Source organism: Macaca thibetana, chromosome 18 (assembly GCF_024542745.1).
Source record: "Macaca thibetana thibetana isolate TM-01 chromosome 18, ASM2454274v1, whole genome shotgun sequence".
NCBI lineage: Eukaryota > Metazoa > Chordata > Mammalia > Primates > Cercopithecidae > Macaca > Macaca thibetana.
Window position 1 is genome coordinate 60419496 of NC_065595.1, and position 20781 is coordinate 60440276.

A 20781-nucleotide genomic window follows, 5' to 3' on the forward strand; every position below is an offset into this window, starting at 1 on the left:
GCTTTCCCAGTCCATCTGTGTTTCCCAAACAGAGCTCAAGTTGTAAACAAAGTGGAAAAACATATTTCTCACCCCAAAATTCTTAACATTTCATTTCTTGTGGAAAACACAATTTCACAACATCAATTTTTAAAATCTGTAAGAGCCACAGAAGGTGTGAAGGTAGCCAAACGGCCAGTCTAGAGATCCAAAAGCCAGGACTAACGGAGGACAGAATGCTTTTTCCTCAAATCCAGGCAGGGATGGAGAGCATTCTCAGCATTAGGGCATTTGTGGACACTACAAAGGGGAAAGATGTATCTGAACGATGGGGGTGATTTAGGCAATGAATCGCCACGTTAATAGCACTACTGCCAACTCTTCAAATTTAGAGGCTCTGGTGAAAAATTAAACCAGTGGCAATTTTCAACGTTTGTAGCATCTGTGACCGAACACTTCAGCACCCGGAGTCTGGACAGCTCCGCAGGCCGCGCTCCGGAGGCAGCTTGAGCTCTCATCAATCTACTCCTAGCCCGACTGTCAACGGCAGCCAGACTCAAGAGAGATTTACTGAAAATCCTCCAAGACTTCCCTTTAAAAGCAAAACGACTTCCACATTTAATGGTCTATCTGAAAGAACCTACGCAAGAAATTAGGAGATCTAAATTAAATTTATTAATAGGAGAGCTTGATGATGCTTAACTCCAGAGACCAGAGCTCTGATTGGTGGGGCTTGATGAAAAAGTAAAGAGAAATCGTAATTATATAGTTAAAAACATAACTTTTGCCATCCTCAAAATTCTAAAAATTCTTTACCTGTCCTTGAGAAATGGGTGAAATTGAAAACCATCAAAAATAATTGGACTTCTTAAAAATTGGATTGTATGAGTGAAAGGTGTTTATGAGAAGTCGATGACTCCGGATCTTATCATCCAAGAGGACAGCACAGAATAGTTAATATGTTCCTTGAGGGACTAGGATGCTGACGTCTTTTTCTGATACCCGATCATTACGTGACTGAAAAAAAAAAAAAAGGAAGTCATTTCATGAATAAAAATCGGAGCGCAACAGTGAAACAAAATATTCTGTTCTTAAAGGCAACAGGCAGACAGATGTTGACAAAGAGGGCTCTCCAAAAACCATGTTCGGATAGATTTTTGCTGACTGCACAGATAAATACGAGCAGAAGGCCGGTCACCTCTGTAACCACCGGCAGCAGCTGAAGAAGCCGCAGCTTCAGAGGCAGCCAGAGAGACCTTGGAGCAGAGAAGGCGCTGTCGACCCTCACAGCTGCCTGACCAGCGGCTCTTACAAAGGCCTGCTGGCGACCGGCCCTCTCCCTTTCCTTCCTCCCCTTCTTCTCTGACTTTCCCTCTTTTCCTTAATCGCTTGCTTATTCCTCCGGGTGGACTTACGGCCACTTTGCTCCTCCGCGCTTTACCTCCTCGCCCCCTCTTTCTTTCTTCTGTCTCTCTTCGCCCCCTTCTCTCCGTGTCACGCTCCCTCCTAGTTCTGCTCGTCTACAAACTTTTGAACAGAACACGAGCCTCGGCAAACAAGTCCTGCAGCTCCTCCTGCTGCTCCTGCTCGTTCCTGCGGCTTCTGCTCAGACACCAACGCCAGACGGTGATGCCTCTCGGGTTGTGACTCCAGCGCAGAAACTTGAAGAAGCCCTTTGCCCGCCGTCCTACTTGGCAGCACACCCTCTCCTGACAGCGGTAAGAGTTGAAGGGCAAGGGAAAGAAAACCTTACCAAACCCACCGACTCACTCGACTGCTGATTCTTTCGCTGGCATCGCGTCAGGATAGTTAGCTTTCCTTCAACCAGGTCTGGCTAGTTATTGGGCGCTGGGTATATGCATATATTTATATATTTCTAACTATAGCAAGCAAGAAGTGGCAGGGCGCGCGCCGGCTGTCGCTAAGTGGTGTTCAATACAGGGAGCCGGGGCTTCGCTCCGTCCCTCCCCCAGCTTCGAGAGTTTTTTGGGGTTGGAGGGTGGAAGGCCAGGGACGTTCTCACAGCTGTGTGCCCTCTTTCCCATCCTGCGCAGAATGACCATGTGTAGCGGAGCGAGGCTGGCCCTGCTGGTCTATGGGATAATCATGCACAGCAGCGTCTACTGCTCACCTGCCGCCGCCGGACTCCGGTTCCCCGGGATCAGGTAGGTGCTGGCTGCCCGGGCCGAGCAGGAGCTGGGGCTTCCCAGTCACAGACACTTCCTCACAGTCTCCTTCCTGCAGTCCTCTGGGTCCAGACTACTAGCATTGCCCTCTGCGCCCCCAGTGCGCCTCCGCCAGCCTTGGCTGGACAGCGGGTCCCCATTCTAGTCGGAGGGTCTGGCAGGCTCCGCGACGGCTCGGAACCCTCCCCCAGCCCTAGGCAGCTCAGGGTCCCGAGTAGAGTCAGTGAGCTTCTGGCCGCTGGAGAACCCGCCTCTCCCAACCTGGCCAGCAGGATGGGGGCAGGGCATGGCCCCTAGGTTGGTTTCTTTTACCTATTCTTAGGATGAGTTAGGAGAACTTCAGCTCTGGAGCCTGGCCGGGGGTTGAGCGTGAAGCTCCTTCGGACTTTGCTTTGTTACCGCTTGTTCTGGACTATCCGGGTGGGGCCTCTCTCTCTTTTCCACCCTTTCTCTTCATTTCATTCCAGTTCTTTCCCCTGAAGAGCTTTCTTTCAAGTGATCCGTGTTCCAACTGCATTTTGAATCCCAGGCTGTCTTGGGGGGCGTGGGGTGGGGGAGGGTGTTGGCCCGGTGTGATTGAGGAAAAGCGACTTAAGAGAGGGAAGAACAAGAACGAGACTGCGAAGGAGGGGGAAAAACAGACGCAAGGGAGGAGGAAGGGAAAGCCAGCAGGCAGGCAGGAGCGGGAGAGCAGCCCTGCCCGGCCCAGGATGGAGGAACCTTGGCTTTTTTCTTAACCCCGGGTTTCTAATCGGCAGGTGCTGCCCAGGTTCCCGGAGGCAGCCCCAGGGAGTCGCGGGCCGATGTGCCGGACTGTGGAAGAGCCCTGGGCAGGGGAGGGTCCGCACCCGCGGCGCCTGGGGCAGAGAGGAGCGCTCTTTCTGTCTGCGAAGCTGCCTTCTCCTAGCCTCGCCCAGGAACATTAGCCTTGGGGGGCCGCTGACCATTGATTTGAACGGAGAGATGGGTTCTGGCTTCTCTATTAGGATTCCAGTATCTGGACTCGGGCCAGGGCAATATCAGAAAGACCCAGGGTTCGGGGTACCCGGGCCAGGGCTGAGGCGCATCGCCGAGAAAAGGCTGGGTGCGGGGCGTGCGGAGGTATGTGCTTGCCTTGCCCTGACCTCTCCAAGGATGGAGAAAAGGCGAGTGAAGTAACGAAGTACGACTCCATCCCTGCCTAGAGAGTGCTACTAGCGCTGGCTGCATTCCAAATCTCTCCAGGGGTCCAAAGCGAGAAGGATTTGTTTTAACTCATCTCTACCCGTCCTATGTCAAGAATGGAGGCTGTAGATGAGGGTGACTGCGAAGTCGCCAGGCACTCGCTGGGTATCGCACCCCCTCCTTGTGCTCTGGGGGTGAGATGGGGCCCCGCCATCGCTAACAGATTAGCGCGAACTATTCGTTTAGTTGCCTTAAAACACCCTCGTTTCACCCTCAGCTATTTTCAAATTCCCGTGTGCCTGGCACTTTCTCCGGTCGAGAGGCACCGGAGGGCTAGGACACGCCACAGTCTGAGCCGCCGCCAAACTGGCTAAGTTTAGGGGCATCTATTATTCATGTTCCTGCCAGATCCTCTCCTGCCCAAAATAGAAACCGAGGTTCTCCGTGACCTACATCTGCTCCGGGAAGGGCTCCCCTGGGCTCGGAGGCAGGGGTGGGGGTGGCTGCGGAGCTGGCCGCCGCACACCCCATCCATCTTCCCCTTTGCTTTCTGGGCCTCCCCATTCGGGTCTTCGCGTGGGTCAGCGCCTAGTCTCGTAGGGCCTTTCTCGTCCCCGCCCGTTGCTGCTTTGTGGAGGCTCGGGAGCCGGGCGGGGAGGGGGGCGGTCCTTTTCAGTAGCCAGGTGTGCGCGATCGGCGGAGACGCCTCTGTTTCCCAGTGCTTGTTGAGGCTGTGGCCCTGCAGGACCACCCTTTACCCGCGAAAAGGGGGGGTGGGCGAGCCGCCTGGCGGGGTAGGAATGGTCGGGTGTGGTTCCTTCCTCCTTACCTCTACTCCCACCTCCAGTCCTGGGAGAAAAGACAATTCTCCGTGGAGGACTTTTATCAACTGTGAAAATCAGCGCGAGCCCCTTTCTTTGGGTCCTCGCAGAGCTGGGGAGGAACTTGTACTGACCACTCCTTCTGTCCCGGGCCACCCCGCAGGCCGGAGGAAGAGGCGTACGACGAGGACGGAAACCCGCTCCAAGACTTCTACGACTTGGAGCCGCCGGGCGCCGGGAGCCCCGCCTCCGCGCTGCGCGACGCCTCCGCATTGTACTACCCCTCCGAGAGAAGGTGAGATTCGCGCGGCCTCGCGCACACCCGCGGCTGGGCGCTCGGGACTGCGGTGACTGGAGGGGTGGTGTGGTGACCCACCGAGGATTTTTTTTTTCCCCCCAAGAAAGTCCTCAAGCCTGTCCTCTCCCTGGCCCGATCCTATTGCAGTGACAGAAAATTAGCAGCGGGCGGGTCTATGTGGACCTGAGGGCTGCGTGGGGACCGAGGGGGCTGTGGCCCAAAGAGTGGCAGTGAGTGGCGTCAAGGAACCCACACTCCACAGCTGCCATTCCTAGAGCCAGGACTAACTCCCAATCCTAGCAGTTACTCTCGGGATCGTCCCGGGAGTTGCGAGTTCTGTGCCTCTGGAGGTTTCTCTGTCAGCCTCCCTGACAGTCAAGGGGGCGCGCGCCCAACAAGGGGGTCTCCAGCGGCCACCTGGGGGGCAGAATCAGTGACCCTGGGCGCGCACTTTGCCTCCCCGTTAGAGATGTCGCCCACGGGATCCTTAACAAGGCCTACCGCAAAGTGCTGGACCAGCTGTCCGCCAGGAAGTACCTGCAGTCGCTCGTGGCCAAGGGCGTGGGGTAAGAGTTTGTGGAAGGATTAACTCGCGCATGGTGGCTCGCGCGCGCCGGAGTGGGTGCTTGTGTGGGGCGCGCGGAGGGCGGGCGGCGCGGCTTCCACGGCCGTGCGTGCACGTGGGGCCCAGAGTGAGTCTGCGCCCCAGGGTCTGGGGTGGGTACCCGCCACAGGTCGCAGGCGGAGATTTTTAAGTGGCACCTTAAATTGGCCCAGAGAGCTCTGGAAGAGGGAAAAAGGGAACGCGAGCGAGGGAGTGAAAAGAAAGAGAAACCAAACCAAACCTCTCGGTCATTCAAAACCTTCAAGCTTCCAGGGAGGTTTTGCTATAATTTCCTCTAAGCATGACTTTTTTTGGGGGGGGGGGGGATGGGGAAAGGGGTGGTTGTATTTACTGAAAATTCAAATCGAAATGATAAATAGCCAAATTTGAAGACTTAGGGAACCAAACAGTTTTGCTCACGCCAGAGAAACTGAGAGCATAGGGCTTGCGTGAAGCGTATCTCAGCAGAAGGCAACATTTTAATAAAGCCCGTGGGAAGACAGATTACATTTTCGCCATGAATAATTCATGCAGTGAAAAATATTGCCTACAGCCTGTCGACTTATATTATTACCACGTTTTTCAACTTGGCCTGAGGAGGGAGAGGAGTGCTCATGTTTGACTAGGAATTGTAGGATCGATGCAAACTCCAGGGCAGCAGCCAGCCTGGCATGTTTAGGGCTCTCTGGTTATTTTCTCTGTACGTCGGGGGTGAGAGGAACAGTGAGGACAATTTAGTGCGAACGCACGGATGGTCAGATCTCAAGAGGCAGCGTTGGGAGAAAGGTCGTCTGCCCGGATCTCATCCCGGGCCCCCCCTCTGTGGGGTTTCGTGCCGGGAAGTCCTGGGTGGGGAGGGAGGCATTGAGGGGCTTCCATCTCAGCCCTCCCTAAGGCTGCTTCCTGGCAGAGGGAGGCGGTGCGGTGGGCAGTGCGAGCCCCGGGCCCTCCCGGAAGGCTCCCGCGTGGGGTGGGGCCCGACTGCTCCCCGCAGCGATTGAACCTGTGTCTCCCGCCCCGCCACCCTCTTCCCGACCCCTTTGCTTGCAGTGGGAGCCTAGGCGGCGGCGTGGAGGAGGACGCGGAGCCGCTCTCCAAGCGCCACTCGGATGGAATCTTCACGGACAGCTACAGTCGCTACCGGAAACAAATGGCTGTCAAGAAATACTTGGCGGCCGTCCTAGGGAAAAGGTATAAACAAAGGGTTAAAAACAAAGGACGCCGAATAGCTTATTTGTAGCGATGAGTTACCAGCTACCCTGTGTATACAGCCCTGACGCAATGAAAAGTCGTTTTCCAAACTGACTGAACAGTCATCGCTCGTGTGTTCTATCCAAACATGTATTTATGTAATGAAGTAAAGCCATTAAATGAATATTTTGATAATAATACTGTTTTTCTTTTTACAAAGCACTAGAGAATGCACAGATATACTTTGTGGACCAATTATTGATATATATTATAAATATATAAAAAGAATATATATATATAAGTATAGAGAGAAGTTCATACAAAGCGTGCACAAGGATTGAAAATTCGCCTGAGCTGTTTATGTTTTTATAAAAATAAATAGAAAAGTAGACAATCATTGTTTTGAATATTACTCCTATTTTTGTAAACTGGAATTAAAAGGATAGTATTTTTATCCATGACAGGCCTGAAGATATTACTACTTACCATTTGCTACTGTACATAAACAATGACGCCCTGCTCCAGAGAGATTTTGAGGTAATGATTTGGAGAATTGCTGAAGGGCATTCTTTCCCAGTGAGTCTCTGGGGCAGGCTGCTTCAATCCCAGCCTAACTCAACTGGGCACTGTCCCCCTGGTTGGGTGACAATTCCAATATTTCTGCTTTCTTTGATTCTCCTTTTATGTGTAGTTGTCTCTCTTCAGACTCTCAGCCCAGAAGAAAATTCTCCCGATAAAACAACAGCTCGATCCAAATTGTGCTTCTCCCCAGAATTCACGCCTCTCCCTGGGGGAAGAGTTGAGGAAGTGCAGAAAAGGCGACTTCGTTAGACCGCTCTTTTTTCTGTACTTCCTGAGTTGCCAGGGAATCTAATATCCCCAAATTAGGGCAATTGGAACAAAGTGAAGGACACAGAAGTATATTGGAAGAGGCAGAGCATGCGGTGGTAGGGGGAGGACCCTGGAAAGGGACTGGTTTGAGGTTGTCCCAGGTCTGGGAAGCTGAGGGCAAGTCCAGTCCCAATGGTCCTGACTTTGGGCGCTGGGTATTGGAAATGGATGCAAAGTACAATGTGTTTTTCTCCAGTGCTGTCCATGCTTCTCATCTTGTGAAATGGCCAGGATCCTCCCCTTTGAAACCTGCTCTGTAGGAGCCACCCTTTTCCTTTGTGGTTTTATGGAGACCTCTCCTTCCTACCCTCCTGCACTGTTTAAGTACTGTTTACCATTTTTCATTCACTTCTCTTAAACTTGTGAATGCTTCTTTTTTTTGTTTGATGCAGGCACTTATTGTAAATTTTAGGAACCCCTGTGTAGCTATTAATAAGTAATTATGCACTAAATATGAACCCTTTGTTTCTTGTTTATTGAGTTTGTAGGTAAAATGTATTTTTCTACATTATTGCTTATTGCTTAGTAAAATTTATTTCATAAAACCAACCTTTGTCATATTAGAATGTGTAGTGTTTACATGTTGCTCAGTTTTGCTAACTGATAAATCATTTAATCCTCTTCTTCATATGTATGAGTACTATCTTATATCTGTGGTCAAGAGTGAGGTAAGCAAGCTCCAAAAGACCCTGAGAACCTACCCTTGTATCCTTTCTTTGGCTAAAGAAAGCATGTCTGTTTCCTGTCAATTCTTTCAACATATAGAGTAATCTTTATAAACAAAAGAACCTTCACCCAGCAACCAGATCGAGCAGCAACAGACAAACCAGCCAGCCACTCTCCCAAATTTCAGGCACAAGTTTATTTTTTATTTTTTGAAAAAAGAAGAAGAAGAAGAAGAAAAAAAAAAAGAACAAGGAAAGATTAAACGTTAGCTTGTAAAGTTTAAAGGACCTTTCCGTTTCCTTTACGGATTTGATCAGTATGAAGTCATAAATCAAAGAAAACAGAATTGGATTTGCATTCCCAGGCGGGATGGATGCTGCCAGGAGATCACATTGCAAATAGTGAAAACAGAGGCATTCGATTTATGCCTGAGTCCTGTGTATAGGATCAATCTTCCTTTAATTCTGCAGTCTCCTCAGGCAATGTGACACGGGATGCAGTTTGCAGCTTTAGTGCCTTTCTTCGCCTTTTAAATTGCCACGAATCACAGATGGCTATTTAGTGGCCCTACAATGCTGCAACACATCAGCTTGCATTTTAGTCTTAATTATTTGTTTCTTGGATAATGGGCAGAGTTTTCTGTATTTGTGTCAGCTGTTAGTGGTGAAATAGGGCTCTAGTTAACCTTTTATTTATGAAGTCTAATTTAGTGTTCCCGTGGCTAGTTGCAAGCATTTTACAGTGATCACCCAGTTTAATCTTTTGTATACTTTTTAGAAATGCCAAGAGCCTTACTAAACTGAAGCAGATTTATGATATAGTGATAATTTAGGTAGATATTAGTCTTGAAGCTCTTATTTTGTGTGCAACTGATTATAAAAACACCTTAACCAAGTATTATTACACACATGATATCTATAACTAGGACTTTGATAACTGTTATATAAAGTGTGTAAAATTTGTATGAATAAATTTTTGTAAACAATGCAACTTGGTCTAATGTTTGGGAAAAAAGACATTCAGGAAATAACTACTTTAAAATCTCTTAAAGTATTATATTTCTTTAGCAACCATAAGATTTTTTTATGTCTGGAATATATATCTATCTAAGCATCCTTGTATTTTCATGAACTGTGCTTTAATACTTGATGGGCTACTGGATTCTGCTAAAAAATTAAAGTAGCTTCTCAGATGGAGATGCCTAAGAAGGTTTTAAGCTCATAGACAGGCACGATGTTGCAACATTATAAGACACACAATTGAGATTAATTTCTATCCCCTAGTGTGTATATACATTGCTCAATATTCAGAAAGTGACTAGGTAGTAGTGGGAGACACTACTGGAGTGTAACTAATGGAGCATTAGTTACACATCTGAAATAGTGATCTAACTTTGTTCTTTTATTTTTTGTTTTAGCGGCCAGGTCTCACTATGTTGCCCAGGCTGGTGTTGCTCAAGCAATCCTCTTACCTCAGCCTCCCGAAGTGCTGGGATTACAGGCGTGAGCCACCATGCCCAGCCTAAAATAGGGATCTAACATTGTTCTTATACAAGAAACTGCAGACTAAACTTGTCTTGATAAAATTTTGTATAAAATGATCTAAATAATCAGTTTTGGAGGTTTTAAAATGGGTTGAGACATACAAACAACTGTCTCTGATTAAAATGCTTTAGGTAGAAGGAACATGAACATGAATAAGTAAAGAGTTAATTAGATGTCTTTAAAAGAAAATGTACTTTGAAGTACAAGACAAAACACAAGAAGTCATTTGTGGATTATATGCTGTCTTAGTTCGTATTTACAAACTTTAGAGCAAAACTTCCATATGAAATTCCCTCAAATTCCTTAGTGGTGTGTGTTTTGGCGCCCTTGACTATTTTTGGCTTAGAAAGTGTATAGAAAGTCACATAATAAGTGACATATCATTTAATTTAAAATGCCAGGGTTTCATCCTAAAAATTAATGGGCTCAATTAGTAAATCAATAAATGTGTCACAATAGAATTAAAGGATGAGTGAAGATTCTAGAATTCAGAATTTAGCTCAGTATTTAAGGCCTAGAATCAAATAGGGAGGAGCCCACAGTCTAGAAATCCCACTTGTTGTCAATGAGAAAATGAATCCAGTACAGTTCATATTTGCATTTGATTTTATTAGATAAGGAATTTTTCTTCTCCATCTTTAACTGCCCTCTTTGTCCTTGAAGACATTAGTGTGGTAAATGGAAAAATAAAGAAGAATTTATTTGGTTGGGGATAGGCTAACGACTTGTCAAGAACATAAAGATAAACCCCAGACTTGGCTGACTTCAAGTGAAGTTCATGTATTTAGCAACTTGCTATATTATCTTCTGTGATAACTCAAATTACAGCTTTTTAAAGGAAGACTTGATATGTTTGGGTATTCAAGAAGCTGTAACAGGTGTCTTAATGCTGTTAGGGCTGAGAACACACTTACTCAATACAGTACACACTATTGAACACCTGAAGTGGGCCACCACACTGGTCGAGAGAGCTTGACTAATACCTGGGAGCTCAGGTAGTATTTTTTGCAGAGTGTTTTTCTGAAATGTGATCATTCGGGGGGGCTTAACAATGCAAAATTGTAGGGCTCTGCCAGATCCGGTGATTCTGCATTTTAAATAAAAACCCTAGATTACTGTGCACTAGAATTTGAGACTGCCTAGATTTAGAATTGGTGACATATGTAAACGTACATATGTGCTGGTCTGAATTTTTTTTCATATAAAATAAGCAAAAGGTCATGTTACCTGCACACAGTAATAAGTACATCACTTGCCATATTCTTCCAAGATATCTGGTCATTAAGCTCTTTGACAATTTCAGTATTTCCTTTAGGCCACTATAGCTACTAGTTAGCATTATTTTACTTGTACAGGCTGGTTGGACCTCTCCTACAGGAGCTTGTGGAAGGAGAGTGATCCTTTAAGTTGGGTCCAAAATATTCAATCACAGGACTAAGAGATTATTGCTATAATGAAGAGAACTTGTGCAGCTAGCTGGCCATAATTCTGGGGATCCGGAAGTCAACTTCCAGTTGCATTATATCCCAATTTGGTTTGAATGTATTTACTGCTCCCCAACTGTTCACAAGATGATTTCTCTTGGATGGCTCACTATGACCTTCAACCCAACCCTACTGTTCACATAATCACAAGATTGGAAGCTAAGATCAAGTCATCCCTCTTCTCTTTTGTTGCCATCCTTTTCTGTAGAACGGAGATGGCAGCTGCCGCTGCTGCTGCAGATTGCATCACTGCTGGATTCTCACGTTGGTTTGTAGTTGGTCATCCTGGTCATTTCCCTTGCAACTACATAGTTTTAGCTCCATCTTAGTATCATGTCCCTCTGATCAGATGTTCCAGAGTAGCTTCCATTGTCAAAGGGTTAAAGGGTTTAAGGTAATCAGTAGTCAATTTTACTTCTCTGTTCTTTAACACGATCCTTCCTCTTTTTTTTTTTTTTTTTTTTTTTGTTTTGAGAAAGGGTCTTACTCTGTTGCCCAGGCTGGAGTGCAGTGGCACGATCTTGGCTCAATGCAACCTCCGCCTCCCCGGTTTAAGGGATTCTTCTGTCTCAGCTTTCCGAGTAGCTGGGATTACAGGCGCATGCCAACACTCCCGGCTAATTTTTGTATTTTTAGTAGAGACAGGGTTTCACCGTGTTGGCCAGGCTGGTCTTGAACTCTTGACCTCAGGTGATCCACCTACCTTGACCTCCCATAGTGCTGGGATTACAGGCTTGAGCCACTGTGTGCACCTGGACCTTTTTCTTTCTTTCTTTTTTTTTTTTGAGAAGAAGTTTTGCTCTTGTCGCCTAAGCTGGAGTGCAGTGGCTCTGCTCACTGCAGCCTCCACCTTCCAGGTTCAAGTGATTTTCCTGCTTCAGCCTCCTGAGTAGCTGGGACTACAGGTGCGTGCCACCACATCCGCCTAATTTTTTTATTTTTAGTAGAGATGAGGTTTCACCACGTTGGCCAGGCTGGTCTCGAACTCCTGACCTCAGGTGATCCACCCACCTCGGCCTCCTGCTGGGATTACAGGCGTGAGCCAGTGCTCCAGGCCAATCCTCCTCCTTTTAAAAAACAGGTTCTTATCAGTTTTTGAAAGCAAATGCTCCTTATCAGTTACCAGCAATCCCCCCATGACCACAATGTCCTTTCTCTACCCACCCAACCTTAATATTCTGTAAGGTCCAACTCAAGCTCTCCTGTTCTAGGCATCTCCTTTAGCCTCTCAGAGTCACGGTCATCTTCACTCCTCCTCCCCGGGAACCTGCACTGTTTTTCCATGACCATTATACTCTGTATTGCCCCTTCTGTATTCCCTTTCTGACTTTTAATTCCACGCTGCTCTGTCCAGTTCTGTAACTGTTTTGTAAGAGCATGACTTGTCTCCCCACTGGATGACCTCCTAGAGGGTGTGGACAATACATTTGCACTTTAGTGCCAACACACTTCTGGGAACATAAGAAATATCTTTTCTGAGTGATTGGAATAAACAGAGGACCTGTGGAATTCACCATGATATTTCTCCCTTGTAATAGGACAACTGCAAAGCATATACAGGAGTATTTTTTTTTTTTAATGTGGAAGAGCCAAAGATCTGAAAAATTAACTTATCACTTAGATGGGCATCATGAATCAGACTAGATCTACCTCCAAGAAAAGCTACGTAGAAAGAATGCCAAATTAGTGTGTTTCTATTAGTTAAGATAAACTAAAGTCCAAATTCACGTACAGGCAAAAGGCTGTCATAGATTCAAGCCACACAGGTTTTTATTTTTTTCATTCTCATAGAAAAAAGAAGAGTCATATTTTCAAACTAAAACAGAATTCACCTTATGCTTCAAGACAATAATACCTTTTTTCTGGAATACAGGAAAAGGGATACCTTGGGAGGCAGACTGGGAAATGGACTGCTCTCAAAGTGATAATTAACAGAGCAGTTATCTACAGCTGCCGAAGAAATTTCTCTCATCAGCTGAAATGTAATTTGAAACATGAGTTCATGAACAGCCAAAATAATATAATGAAAAAATATTTTTTAACAGTTTAGCATTATAGTAGGCGATGTCGTCTGGTCCCAGTTAATTTTTTTCTTAATTATGTCTTTGCTGTATATTATAGAATCCTAAGTCAGAGAGGAATATTGCCTATAAACCACAAAGAAAATAGTATGATGTGTATCTATGGGTATTTCCCTTTCTCTTGTTAACTACCCTGATATTTGCTTGGTTAACTATACCTACCTCATTCAGGATATGGACTTTATGGGGACAATAACTCCCCACTTTAAAATATAACTAATCAGGAAAATTGCATCTCCTGGCCACAGTTCCTGGAGTGGCATGTGATCCATTTCAGAATAGTGGGGTTAGAGAGGAATTTTTTTTTTGATGCTTCTGGAAAAGAAGTCCTTTTCTTCTTTGGAATGGTGTGGTGTGTAATGTAGTGCACCATATAAGAAGCCAGCCTCACAGTGGACCTGTCACCATGGAAGACACAGAGGAGTAACAGGAAAAGGCAGGTTCCTGATGACATCGCTGAGTCCCTGAGTTTCCTGTTAAATAAGTCAATAAGTCCCCTTCATTGCCTAAGTCAGTTTTTTTTTTTTTTTTTTGGTTTGTTATTTGTAGTATCAATTAGGACCTGTGTTTCAAGTAGTGGACAACCCAACTCAGACTGGCTTAGTATGGTTTTCTCAGAACACAGAAGAGAGTGAAGAGTGGTCTACAGAGGTTCCAGCCGACAGGAAGCTTTACGAGTTCCAGTGCCCCAGTGTTCCAAAGATTTCACATCCTCCGTTAAAATTTTACTCTAAAGTTTCAATATTAAAACATTTCAGAGCACCTAGAAGTGAACCCTAGTCACTGATTTTAACCATAGTAAGAAATATCCTTTGAGGAACTCTCACCATCTTTTGCTGCCAACGGTACTACTTCTTTGAACCACAAGTACCTTAGAAGTGCTCTTCTCTGAAACATTTTTTGAAATTCTGTTGAGTAGAAATTGCTATCCTGTCACTGCTGTCATTCCCTAACACCCATGAAACTTGTGATCACACTCGAGGCTCCAGTCTTCTGATGCCCTGCCCGCCATTTCCCCAGGCTCCCTGCCCCTTTCTCTCTTCGCTGTTTCTCCTCTCATCCCAGATCAGTTTAGTGACCCTGCCCGCCCCCACTGACCATTTTTCACTCCCTGACCGTTTCTGCCACATTCACATTAAGACTCCTCAAAGTTGGATCAACCCAACCATGTGTTTTCTCCTGGTTGCTGAAGGCTATTGAGAAAAATCTTGGCTCTTTTCATCCTTTCTTACTATAAATTTATGATTACCTGTGTCTGTAGGATCTATAAAGCACTCATTGCTAATCAGTCTTATTTTCTATTCCTGTACTTGTTTGCTTCACTCTTCAGTATCCTTGGCCCATCCTGCAGGGTGACCTCATTGTTGACTTTGCCTGCCATTTTCCAAAAACAAACAAATACAAAACAAAACTTCCCTAGTTTCTTTTCCTCTATCTCCATGTGTTTTTTTCACTTCAAATCCCCACCTCAATTTCCTGAGGTTTGTATTTCCTCTAACACTTAATTGCAATTTCTTCATGTTCAATTGTCCCATACTTGCCAAGTGCAATATTTTTGCAGTTCCCATCTTATATAATCTTTTTATAGCATTCCCTCATTCCTAAAACTTTCTTTTCACTTGTTCCTGGATCATGGCTTTTTTGTCTTTTCCCTCTCATACCTTTTTGTCTCTTTTTCAATCTTTTACATTGCCTCCTCTTCCTTTTTTAAGGTAGATGGCCTCAAGTCCTGTCCTTCCCTCTTTCTCCTAGGGCTATACTTTCACCTTGGATAATCTTATCTTTTATGATCTGATGGTTTGACAACTTGCAATCTTACAGACCTCGTGAGAAAGTTCACATGCCCAGTTGAGATATTTACCTGGATATCCAGTAAATACCCAAAATCAATACAATTATCCCTCATTATCTATGTGGAATTAGTTCCAGGACCCCTGCAGAACCCAAAATCTGTGGATGCTCAAGTCCTTGATATAAATGGTGTGGCATTTGCATGTAACCTGTGCATGTCCTTCTGTATGCTCTATCTATCTATCTATCTGTCTGTCTATCTATCTATCTATCTATCTATCTATCTATCTATCTATCTATCTATCTATCTAAGACAGAGTCTCACTCTGTTGCCCAGGCTGGAGTGCAGTGGTACAATCTCAGCTCACTGTAACCTCTGCCTCCCAGGTTCAAGCAATTCTTGTGTCTCAACCTCCCAAGTAGCTGAGACTACAGGCATGTGCCACTACACCTGGCTAATTTTTGTGTTTTTAGTAGAGACGGGGTTTCACCATGTTGGCCAGGCTGGTCTAAGTGATCTGCCCACCTAAGCCTCCCAAAGTGCTGGGATTACAGCTGTGAGCCACTGTGTCCGGCCTTTTAAATCATCTCTATACTACTTATAATACTTAATACAATGTAAATGCTGTGTAAATAGTCATTATTGTTTAGGGATTAATGGCAAGAAAAAAAGTCTGTACATGTTCATACACATGTAATTTTTTTGGAATATTTTCCATTTGCAGTTGGTTGAATTCACAGATGCAGAACCCATGAATATGGAGGGCCAATTATATGTTCCCAGGTAAAACTATTATCCACATTTATTCCTCCTCTTTGTTTTTGGCATCATATCCACCACACTTCTTAACTGATGTATTGCAGAGTGCCCTTCCTTTTCCTCCCCTTTACTCCATTCATTTAATTGGTCACAAAATCTTAGGATTTTTCAATCCTACTTTCTGCAGAACTCCACATTCACATAGTCTTTGGCTGTTTCTGCAATAGCCTCTCAAAACTTGGCTCTAGTTCCTCCCCCCGGTTCAGTCTTCTCTGTCTCCAGACAGATCTAAAATAAGACTCTGGTCATGCTACTATCCTATGCTGGCTTGATAAATGTTTACGGCTTCCTGTGGCCTACTGGATGAAGTCCAAAGTCTTTAGCATGTATTTAGTAGTTCTCTTCACTCTAGTTTCCTGCTCTTATCTATCACCTTTTGTTTGTGGTCCCCTGCCTCTGCAATAGTCCTCTATCCCTTTGCCCTCCTAGTGAAATGCGACTGATCTTTCAGGGAAGAACCAACTCCTTTCTCTGTTTTTCTGCTGCATTTCTTTATACTCCTAGTTTAGCATGTAGCTGCATGCATGTATTTTGCTGACAGGAAGAGGACCATAATTATTCAACTTCCTATTCTTAGGGCCTGTAGTATTTGGCATGTAATGGGCACTAAATAATTATTTGTTGAATTGAAATTAATTCTATGAAAGTTGGCAAATAGTCCTCTACCACACAGACAACAGGAAAAAAATATGATTTATATAATTTAAGGTATAGCATAGAAAGATTTTTTTTTTTGAGATACAGTTTCATTTTGGAGTGCAGTGACGCCATCTTGGCTTACTGCAACTTCTGCCTCCTGGGTTCAAGTGATTCTCGTACTTCAACCTCCCAAGTAGCTGGGATTACAGGCGTGTGCCACTGTGCCCAGGTAATATTTGTATTATTAGTACAGGCGGGGTTTCACCATGTTGGCCAGGCTGGTCTCGAACTCCTGACCTCAAGTGATCCACCCGTCTTGGCCTCCCAAAGTGCTGGGATTACAGGCATGAGCCACCACGCCCAGCCACATAGAAAGATTTTGATTAGATATTAGGAAGGATTTGGGCTACAACAAATACTTGTTGAATGATTTAAGTCAAAGCATACTCCTTTGAATACCGAAAATGTTTGCTGAGGTTGTCTGAGTTTTGAAAGGTTGTTTTCCTTTCCAATTTTCTTGTTAGCATCTGATCTAAATCGGCGATAGATTTTATGCTGTCCAATGACAAGCAGGAATGGTAACATAGAATTTGCAGATAGTAGGTGCTCACCAAAAGTTATAGATTGACCAAATGAATTTTTTTTTTTTTTTTTTTTTTTTTTTTTTTTTTTTTTTTTTTTGAGACGGAGTCTCACGCTGTTGCCCAGGCTGGAGTGCAGTGGCGCGATCTTGGCTCACTGCAAGCTCCGCCTCCCGGGTTCCCGCCATTCTCCTGCCTCAGCCTCCTGAGTAGCTGGGACTACAGGCGCCCACAACCGCGCCCGGCTAATTTTTTGTATTTTTAGTAGAGACGGGGTTTCACTGTGGTCTCGATCTCCTGACCTTGTGATCCGCCCGCCTCGGCCTCCCAAAGTGCTGGGATTACAGGCTTGAGCCACCGCGCCCGGCCGAATTTGTTTCCTAAGAAAAGGCAGGGCATTAATATAAAACTCAAATTCCTTGGAGTTACTCAAAGACCTCAAGTGTATTTGTCTTTGTCCATTGCCATAGGTGTTTCCAAATGTAAGCTTTGAAGAGAAGTGGTAAAGAATATAAGGCATTCAAACAACAGACATGAGACTCTCTTGAGTGGTTGGGAATTTTCCATCTGACTTGTAGATGAGATGTTCTTGGATTATCCCTAGGATAATCTTCTGGTTAGTCCACTTTGAATGTAAACAGCGTTCATCAGGGAAAGGTAGTCTGATTTACTTGTTCTCAAAAACTTTCTTACGTGAACAAGCCAGATGCTTGGTCGTGGAGTGAGCTGGGAAAAGAAATGATGCTCTTAGCATAATTAGATAGAACCTGTCTTGGGACTATGGTTTTGTAGGGGGCACATCTTGCTCACACAACTTTCATAATTAGGTAAGGAGCTGATGATCCCATTATCAGACTCTTTCTTCTGATCATAACATTATTTAATTGTGCTTCAATTAGAGAGAAGGAAGGAGAAGAAATAAAAATTCAAGCCAGTTCAATCTGCTGATTCCTAGGCATCCTGGTGGAAGAGCTGATGAAAAAGGAGATTGAAATTACCAAAGCAAGGCCCCTAGATTTTCCATAAATTAATCAGTGCATATTATCAGTAATGGAGAGAGGATCTTTGTTTTCCCTTTTTAATCTTTGGAGACAGGGTCCAGGGTCTTTCTCTGTTGCCCAGGCTGGAGTGCACTGGCATGACGTGGCTCACTGAAGCCTTGACCTCCCAGGCTCAAGTGATCTTCCCACCTCAGCCTCCTGAATAGCTGGGACTACAGGCAAATGCCGCCACAGCCAGCTACGTCTGCTTATTTTTTGTAGGGAGAAGGTCTCACTATGTTGTCCAGTCTTGTCTCGAACTCCTGGGCTGAAGCAATCCTCCCGCCTGTGCCTCTGAAAATGCTGGGATTATAATCATGAGCCAACATACCTGGTGCAGGATCCTGTCTTTTCTTATGGGACCTTTGTTTGAGATGTAGAACCTCTCTCTATTTTTTTTAGTAGGTTAAAGTTGACAATTAGTGTTAATGAGTAGTTTACATCCCTGACATTACTATAAAAGGCATCCTACTATAAGACAAAAACAAACAAACAAAAAAACAACAACAAAAAAACTTAAACAAACTGAGGGAGTAAGGGTTTGTCTGATTATACCTCGAAATAAATATATTTTTAAGTCCTTCTTAATAAATTATCTCTGTATATATTATAGTCATTTAGACCAGACTTAACTTTCCATTTTCATTTAAGTTGTCTAAAAACGACATTCAACTTTATTGCCTGGTTGTTGAAAGGCTATTCAATTCAAGTCTCTGAAAGCATCTGTTTTTTCTGATTGCTTTAGATGATCCTGAAGAATTCCTTCAGCGAACTGAGCTGGAGGCTTGGCAAAAAAGAGCGTTCATCACTTACATTTTCTAGAAGTCACCATTACTATGATAAGTACAAAGGATGCATTTTTAGCAAAGAATGTCAGGAGACACCAGGCTAGAGCTAGAGGAAATTTGACGAACATGGCTTTCCAGGTCCTCCCAATTCCTTGAGGGAGATGTGCTTGGGTGGGTAGCAATGGTAATTTGCCTGCCCACAGGCACATTCTGGGTCCTGTCAGGTAGAGGGAAGCCCAAAGTAAGGGATTTCCAAATCTCTTTTACCCTCAAGTACAACGCCCCAACCCCCCAGCTTAATTTCTTTATATGGTTACAAAAGCAGCCTTTGGCAAACCACCTGTGTCTAACATCCTGACATATTTTCTTATTTTATAACATATGCTCCATCATGCGCAGATTATACAATAATGGTTGGACACCACAAATTTCCAGTCACATAGAATGAACGATGTATGTGTGTAAACAGACACAATTAGTTCTGGGAACGGCTAGCTACATAATTTGTGGAGCTGAGTACAAAATGAAAATTTTAAAAAATTATTAAGAATTTCTAGATAGCAACAGCAGAGTATTAAACCAAGTGTGTGCCTGTTCTGAGCACAGAGTATGGTTCATACACCCATGAAGCTGGCCCTGGTTCTAGATGTAGGGATGCTGAGCATAGCAGACCCGGCCTGAGTCTACACCAGAACCCTATCTTCATTCATTCTTACTCTATCCTCGTTGTGTGTGTGTATTATTTTTTGACATGCACGTAATTTTACTGTCAATTCAGTTTGCCATTTACAATGCAGTAGAGATGAATCAGGTTTAAAAATTTGTGTTTAAAAACATAACATGAGATCTACCCTCAGCAAATTTTTAAGCATACGATATGTGCAGTGTTGTTTACTATAAGCACAATGTTGCACAGCAGATCTATAGAACTTTTTCACCTTGCATAACTGAAACTTTCTACCTTTTGAACATCTCCCCATTTTTCCATCCCCTCCGCCCCTGGCAACCGCTTTTCTACTTTCTGCTTTGGTGAATTCGACTACTTTAGATACCTCATGGAAATGGACTCGCATGGTATTTGTCCTTTTGGGTCTGGCCTATCTCACTTGTCATAATGTCTTCAAGGCTCATCCATGCTGTAGCACATGATCTTCTTCTTTTTCATGGCTGAATAATATTTCATTGCATGTGTATGTCACGTACTCTTTATCAATGGATCTGTTGATGGGCATATCAACAGATGGTTGTTTCTGTATTTTGGCTCTTGTGAATAGTGTTGCGATGAACGTGGAAGTGCAGGTATCTCTTATCTTCACTGTGTTTTTAATAGGTCTGTATCTCACACATAGTGGTCCATCCTTTTGGAAATATAATTCAATTATTAAATGAATATAATCAGATTTATTGGTTTTGCAAGCTACTTTCTGTTAAAATGTCCACCTTATGTTACCTAGCTTGCAATTTGGGCATTAAACCAACATTTCAGAGAACTAAACTCACTCTGGGACTATGCGAGATGGTGCGGGCCCTGTGGTGGATGCTTCATGTGGGTCAGTGGTACATGGTGCTACCTTATTGGACTCCAAGGAGTGGATTTCATCAGCACAGTAAAGAAAAATATCACTCTGGAAGGGATGTTTTGAAACTGAGTAAATATTTGCCAGCAGGGCCTTAGCCCCTTCAGGCAGAGAGAGGCCTGGGGCATTTAGCTGCAAACATGTCTCTATTAAGAGCTAAGGCTTGGGTGAGTGTGTTAGCAATGCCTCCAGCAGCAGCAGCAGCAGGCTCTGTGCTGATTCTGGAGTCTGTTTTCTTCTTTGCCTAAATCTTAGTTGTTGGGTTTTAGTTCTCATTCTTGATTAGAACGTTTCTGGGGCTTTCACTTCCGCAATCTTGTATTGCTTCAGGGAAAAAAAATGGAAAGTTCAGGTTGCAGTAGTTTGTCTTTGTGAGGAGCAAGCAGCTTGATTTTATATGCACGTGGAAAGCAAAAACAAGAGAGAAAACTGGCCGACTGATTGCTGCTCCTGCTGTGATCAATTTTCTAGCAAGCTCCAGGTACTTCTGGCTTTCTCTTAGTCTTTTTGCTTATCAACCCTGTGAGTTGGTGAATGAGGATGATGCTTACCTTTATACAGACAGACCTCAGTGTATAAATCACCTGCCAATGTCCTTAGGCTATTTGTACTTATAGAGGCATCATTGGTGCATAC

At 44.5% G+C, this 20781-nt stretch overlaps 1 protein-coding gene across 1 annotated transcript; it reads left to right on the forward strand.

Moving 5' to 3' along the window:
• The first annotated feature begins 640 nt into the window (after positions 1 to 640).
• On the forward strand, positions 641 to 8790 carry ADCYAP1 (adenylate cyclase activating polypeptide 1). Its single transcript, XM_050767194.1, is given in 7 exon segments — positions 641 to 1207; positions 1410 to 1444; positions 1447 to 1711; positions 2034 to 2144; positions 4314 to 4445; positions 4916 to 5014; positions 6103 to 8790. Coding segments are annotated over 7 exon segments (1014 nt in total). The 5' UTR covers positions 641 to 1025; the 3' UTR covers positions 6293 to 8790.
• Positions 8791 to 20781: the final 11991 nt, after the last annotated feature.